Raw genomic sequence first — 7,358 nt, 5'->3', positions numbered from 1 at the left:
CTACAAGACATTGCCCTAGGCAATGTAGGAGGACGGGCGCTCGTGCCCTCATCCTCAGGTGGCACTCCAGTCAATCGTGCAGATCGACGAGTTCCTCTCATCCTGTTTTCTGAAAAATAGTACACATCATACAACATTAGCATCATATGGTTCATGTGGGCACACATGAACCCTCATCACATATACATCATTCATGTCATAGCATCAATGCACATGTATATAATCATGGCATTTCACATCATCATACAAGACAGGACTCCACATCCTATCCTAGTGGACATGATCTTTCCTATTGTGCTTGACCTTCTAGAACATCTATGAGCCCGACACTCTAGGTCCGATCCTATGAACCTAGGGCTTTGATACCATTCTGTAACGACCCGAAAATCGGACCGCTACCGGCGCTAGGATCCAGATCGGCTTAAGGCTGCCGGGACCCGTAGCAAGCCTGACATGCAACCTGAAAACCTGTATAATCCCATACATGATCAACAACATGCATAAAAATTTAAAACTTTTCCTTCAACATCCAACTCAACCTGAACATACATATACATAGTCATAATTATAATCATGATCCCTCTGTGGGATCTCATCAATGCCCCAATGGGCAATACAACATGGGATGAGTTGGCTTTCATGAACATTATAAAACATTTTTTGATCATGTAATAAAAGGGATACCTCATACACAATGTCAAGCACAATATCTAATCCTCAATATCAATACATGACTGAGACTGTACTTTTACATAACATTTATAAATTTATCATGTCCACACTATCTATTACATATACCAGACTTCATTACTCACTACAAAAAAACAGTGATTTAGCGACCAAAATTTTGGTCGCTAAAAGGCAGAATTTGGTCGCTATTATGAAATAGCGACCATTTAGCGACCAAAATGAGATGGTCGGTGTTTGGCCAGTCGCTAAATTTTTGGCGACAATCTGAAAATTGATCGCTAAAATAGCGACCAATCAGCGACCATTTTTTGGTCGCTAATTTGGTGTCATGGCAAATTAAATATTACAAAATAGCGACCAATCAGCAACCATTTTTTGGTCGCTAATTTGGTGTCATGGCAAATTAAATATTACAAAATAGCGACCAATCAGCGACCATTTTTTGGTCGCTAATTTGGTGTCATGGCAAATTAAGTATTACAAAATAACGACCAATCAGCGACCATTTTTTGGTCGCTAATTTGGTGTCATGGCAAATTAAGTATTACTAAATAGTGACCAATCAGCGACCATTTTTTGATCGCTAAATTTTGATCGCGAAATTATCGCTGTTTTGATCGCTAATTTGATCGCTATTTCGTTATTATTTGATCACCTCAAAAAAGAGCATTTGGTCGTTATTTCGTTGCAAATTAATAGTAAAATCAAAAAAATATTTATTATTTAATTTGCTTTTATGGCTGATTAGTCACTAATATTGACCCAAACTTCCCATTGAAAGTTTTAATAATACTATTGACCCAAAAAGTTTCACAGCTTGACTTTTTTCTTTTTTTGTCGAATTCACAGCTTGACTAAATTCCACAACAATAAGATAGTTAATAAAACAATACAAATGGACCTTAATCAGTTCTCTGAGAGGGCCAATAAAAAAAACCTAACTCTATTACTTAATGTTGACTAGATCCTAAGGTATCATCATGTCCTGAACCAACCAATCAAATCCCTCAAGCAGCCCCTCCCCTGTGTATGCGCTACAGCCCACGATTTTCCAATGCCTGATTTTGTCCATATTCTCCAGGTTTAGTACCTGCAGAAGTTTTGCAAACTCCATTTTAGAATTTCAAAAGACGAAAGCAAGGCTATAAATCAGACATAATAACTTTGGAAGAAAAGAAAATGGAAACCAAAAAATTATATATATATATATATATATATATATATATATATATATATATATATATAGTAGCTTTAACCTGATTATGTTGGAAGTGTAAGGTCAAGATACTAAGGCATGCTTAACCATTTTGAACCATTCTTCTTTCATTGCCCAAATACTGGAAAGTTATAGATATTTAAAAATATATGCATATCAAGTCGACTTCCGTAATCATTAAACCATGAAATGTTCTTTGCCCCGTTCTGATCAAATATAATAGGATTTAAAGTAGAATAGGAAGAAACAGAATACACGTGCCTAACATCATTAATAGCTGCTGAAACAAACACACCTGATGACATAATTGAGAAAGCAAGATTCACAAGTTGACACACATGTTCAAATATCAAATTAAAGTTCACAACTACACCGGGAGAGTGAATATTTCAGGACAATGAGCAGCACATTAATAACATGGAAAAAGGACAACAAACTTCAAGTTGGTCCAAGAAAGAAAAATGACCTACAAATTACAATATTTAAATCAGTACCTTAGCAATTTCATCTGGTGTCAGAGCACCTTTTAGGTCTTGCTTATTTGCTAGTATTAGCAAAGATGCTCCAGAAAGCCTCTGTAAGATGATGTTCAGTTTGGATTAAAAACTATAATAGCTTCGAATTGAGCTCTTGATGCCAGATAATATCAATATGGTTGTTTCTTATGTTAAGGAGAAATTCTATCAGCTTCTTAGGTTATTCAATCCCACCAAAGACAACTGGGTGCTCATGTTTCGATTTGGCATAAGTAGACCTTTACATAATTCAAGATTGAGCAATTGAGCCTCGTTTTGTCCAAATTAGAGCATATGCAGCATTTAAACAGACCTATGTTAGCCTGGTATAATCAATAATGTATGTTTCCTAAAACATGCACTATGGTGAAATGAAAATCCCCAACACCTTAGCTTTTGTTTTATTAAAATGGAAAGAGGATGCAAGAAAAGGTGAGAAAAAAATAAAACATGAAAAGGGGGGGATAGAATTGAATTATAACTCGGAAGAGAAAAGAAAAATCAGCTCATGACAACCATTCTCAATTGCAAATATCAAGAATTACATAGTCAATGATATGGGCATATGGCAATTAAAAATTACAATGGAAAAAATTAATTTGAAGGCAAATGTGCTTAATGCAGCTAATAACAGTTCTTATTAAAAACTACCAGCAGTTGAATGAGAAATAAGTTTCGAACTCAAAAAAAAATATTTTCTTTTTTTTTTTCAGCATAGCTGGGAGCTTTCTTTGTTTAGCATGAGCAAGAATGAGAGTGTTAAGATGAACAGACAGAAAAGAAAAAGAAAAACACAAAGAAATAGATAAGGAATTAACATATTCATAGGAAGATGGAAGTGATACTTAATACAGAAAAAAAGTTAAGAGAAAGAAAATAGGAATTATAGACCAGCAAATACACCAGCTAACAAGGAATTACTTGGATTTAATCGGCTGGCAATTCAATTCATATTGGATAGAGTAGCAGAAACTATTAGAAGCACTTACGTATTTTTCAAGTTCCTGAATTTTTTTCTGAAGTTCAGTCCTTAATCGCATATTCTCCTCTACCTGGGAGTGCAATGCACAATGTTATCAGCAGAGCTGTATTGCTTTACATGACAAAATCAACAAAATAAAACCTATAAATTGAAGAAATCTGGACAAAAAGTTGGCTATGACCCATTAAGACTACCAGTTGCGAATCTCAAATCAAAGAGAAGAATCCAGAGATAGGAGAACAAGGTGGAGGTGGGAGAGTTCAGCTAGTTTTGGATTGGTGGTTTTATTAAATGAGGATAAACAAGTGAAGATTTTGAAGGAGAAGCATAGTTTTAAAATTTGAAATTGTACTCTCTTTTAACTAATTGACTATAAAATTCCTCACAAAAGAACCAAATAAAAAAATATTTTAATTAACTTTAAAATTATATGTTATAGTAATTTTCCCAAAGGATGTCAAATGAATTCAGTATAGCATCAGACATATTAAGCAGCAGAAGCAGAACATCAACCATATAATATAAAACCATGACAAAGCTGAATCTTCACAAAAGCCCTTCTTGATCTTCACTTTAGGCTTCCCTTTGTGTAGTTTTAGCCCATAGGTTTGATTAGACTCCCTAAGCCTATGATTGCAAGTGTTGCACCAAATCTGCCCCATATGAGTTAAAGCACGCCCCAAATATATATGGATCATATGAATATGATTTTGAACTCCTTTTAAATCCATTTGAATGAAATAAGTTTGCTCTACACCATTGTTAGAAGTTTGCCCTATTGGATCCGTATCATTCTCTACTTTTTTAGAAAAGATTCGTCCTCGAATCTTATTGATATTTATGTTACGGGCTTGCTATATTGTTATTATTTAAACACTTGTTTTATTTTATCTTTGTTTGGGCTTGTATTCTGGCCATATTTTATCTTTTAAGTTTTAGAGTGTTGGGCCATGTTTTGGACTTATGTTTTAATACTTATGTGTTATTTTGTGTGTGATTGGGCTTGGGCCTTATGTGTTTAAGTCAGGCCTAAGAAGAGTGTCTTAGGGTTTTATTTGTTTTTTCTCCTTATTATATAAGGATAAGAAACAACTGTAAGAGGCAGCTTTTAATCAAAATTTCAGAATTCTTTTCATGCCTTTGGCGTGTAATGCTTTGAGTGAGAGTGAGGATTTGCTTTCATCAATTGCACCAGGAATCTTGGCTTGCTTATCAACTATTCGTTGTGACGTTTGTCAGATTCTCATCTAAATCCTTCGATCATTGGTGTTTCAGCTTCTCTAAGTGTGGGGTGCCATAGGAGGTGGGTTTATCAAATCTTTGGATTCCATATCTACTTGTGCGTGTGGGTTTGAGGCTTGTGCCATAGGGTTCCACGTCATGGTTGGTGGGACATTTCAGGCTTGCCATGCAAGCATGCTGCTAGAGCAATAGGATACAAGAGAGCTAAGATTGAAGACTTTTGTGACGAATGTTTCACCATTTCTACAATAAATAAGGTATATCAACATGCAATACATCCCATACCACAAAGGGATTTGCAACTAGATGATGATCACCCACCAATGCAGCCTCCTCCTTTGAAAAGGCAACCAGGCAGACCAAAAAAGGCAAGGAGGAGAGAAGATGGTGAGGCATGTCGAGCTCCAAAGAGGACAAGGAATGCCACAGTGGTCTGCAGAAGATGTTACAATTTGGGATATAACAAAAGAACCTGTCAGGTTACACCTGGTGGGGTAAGAATATCTCTCTAATTATTATTTTCATTTACATATATGTCCATTTATTGTTTCAATATATTTGACTATTTCTACTAATTTTGATTACAGTCCACCAGTAGTCACATGGGAAATCATTTTGAAATGGGGCAGACTGGACAGGAGACGGTGGATATTAATTCTACTCAACCAATGGACCTTCATAGCCAAGCATCAGCAAACTAAGATGCATTTTGGAAAATTAAAGACATTTTGGAACTTATGTTTTTTTGGGCAAATTTATTTTTGCATGTTGCGATTTTTTAGTGGACAGGTGTGCAGGTTGTGAGTTTTTTGTTAGATATATTAGATGTGCAACATGTTTTTTTGGACAGATTTGTTGAGTTTTAATTTAGTCTAAATTGGATGAAATTGTGATTTTTTTTTATATAATTAGTGTGCAACTTTGGATGTTTATTTTTTTTTTTTTACAGATTTCATTTGCAGGTCTTGAGATCTTTTGATGTGTAGCTATTTTAGATATATACTGGTCATGTCGGATATGCAGATATTGTAAAGCAATTTTGGACAACTTTGAAGAAATTAGATAGGTTTTTTTGTATATATTTTATAATGTACTGGAAAAAATTTCATTTGCAATGTAATGGACTTGATCATATTATCATTCAAATGATCAAGTTTTTATATGAATGAATATTTAGTTTTTTTCACCTCCTATGTATGTGTTTACATTTCTTGTTGGCTACTTTTTTATAACATTTTTATATGTAAATAGGGATAAAGTACTTTGTAACAAAATAATACATCTGTGAAGGATACTGTCACTTAATTAACTAAAAGTTCATAACACTATAGTCCACATACATTTAAATATTCAAACACTATAATCCTTATATTTTTAAATTTTCAAACACTTTAGTCCTCATATATTCAGTTTTTCAAACACTTACGTCCTCGTAAAATTAAATATTCAAACACTTTAGTCCATCGTACTACTGTAAATTCAAAATATATATTCACAGCAAAAAAATGGTAGTTTCTATTATCTAAATTCCTGGTACATATTATTTCAAATCACTTTCATTGCTACTCCAACTACAATAAAAATCAAAACAATATAAATTATTCTCAATTGGTACATAATTCCCCCAATATTTGCAATCTCATCTCTAGTAGCTCTTTGTTCTTCCTTCATCTTCTTCAGATCATTCTTCATCTTTGCAATATCTTTTATTACCTTCTCTAATATTTCTTCTATAGGTGTTCTTTTTTCGATTTTCCATCCCTCATCCACGTTAATGCTGCCACTTGATGGAGTTGAACTTTGATTCACAGGTTCACACCACCCACGAAAACTTCCACACACATTATTTCTGCAAAAATAATATCGCTGATAGAGCATATTTTAGTCCATTTTATCATTATATTCTTGATGTTTATTTACATCTTTTCTGCTTAATTTTGTGGTTTTAATTATGTTTTGCAGATATTAGTTGTAAAGAGACAATAAGGAGAAAATGCTCTTAAAACTGCAAAAAAGTGCCAAATATGAAAAGTGCCAAAAAAGGAAAGTTTCCAAATAAGGAAAGTTTTCAGAAAAGGAAAGTTTCCAAATGAGGAAAGTGCAGAAGCAAAAGCAAACAAGGAAAGCTCAGTCAGAAGATTATTTGAAATTCAAATCGAAGATCTTTCTTTCCTTGTTCAAAGATGTGCACACACTGCAGCAGTCATATCTTCCTATTTAGGCAGCAAGATCTCAAAGAGATGCTCTTCCTCTTCTGCGTTCAACATTCAAATTTTAAAAGATGCTCCACCTAAAAAGGAATGTATGGACAGCATATCTTCCCCTTTGAAGATCAAAATTCGTGCATCCTTCCTATTCAGAAACAATATGCGCGCTTTCCTCTTCTGAAAGCCATCTGCGTGCCACCTTCCTTTTCTGTAACAACTTGGGCAACAAGTTGAGCATGGGCAACATCTTGGGCAGCCTCTAAACTAATTAGGAAGTAAGGTCAGCATCTAAACTTATTTAGGAAGCACAATCTGCGCCTCTTTCCCTTTCTGAGACCAAACCGCGCGCACCAACTTCCTTCCGCAGTGCATTTTCGCGCAGCCTTCCTTCTGAAGCCGAAAAGCGCGATTCTTTCCCTTTCAGATATAACTTGGGCAGAAAATACCTCTTGGGCAGTAAGTATGACCTTGAGGAACACTTTTCAACTATAAAAAGCCACATAAGG

The 7,358-nt window shown here is 34.7% G+C and overlaps 1 protein-coding gene across 1 annotated transcript; it reads right to left on the bottom strand.

Moving 5' to 3' along the window:
- Positions 1–1,382: 1,382 nt before the first annotated feature.
- LOC122721899 (ADP-ribosylation factor-like protein 2) lies at positions 1,383–3,834 on the bottom strand. The gene is made up of 3 exons (XM_043950961.1): positions 3,411–3,834; positions 2,401–2,481; positions 1,383–1,780 (listed from the first exon to the last, which is right to left on the bottom strand). The coding sequence occupies exons 1-3, from the start codon at positions 3,459–3,461 to the stop codon at positions 1,658–1,660; spliced, it is 255 nt and encodes an 84-aa protein (XP_043806896.1). The 5' UTR covers positions 3,462–3,834; the 3' UTR covers positions 1,383–1,657.
- Positions 3,835–7,358: the final 3,524 nt, after the last annotated feature.

Source organism: Manihot esculenta, chromosome 15 (genome assembly GCF_001659605.2).
Source record: "Manihot esculenta cultivar AM560-2 chromosome 15, M.esculenta_v8, whole genome shotgun sequence".
Lineage (NCBI taxonomy): Eukaryota > Viridiplantae > Streptophyta > Magnoliopsida > Malpighiales > Euphorbiaceae > Manihot > Manihot esculenta.
Note: the sequence above shows the minus strand (reverse complement) of the source record. Positions and strands in the feature narration are given on the sequence as shown.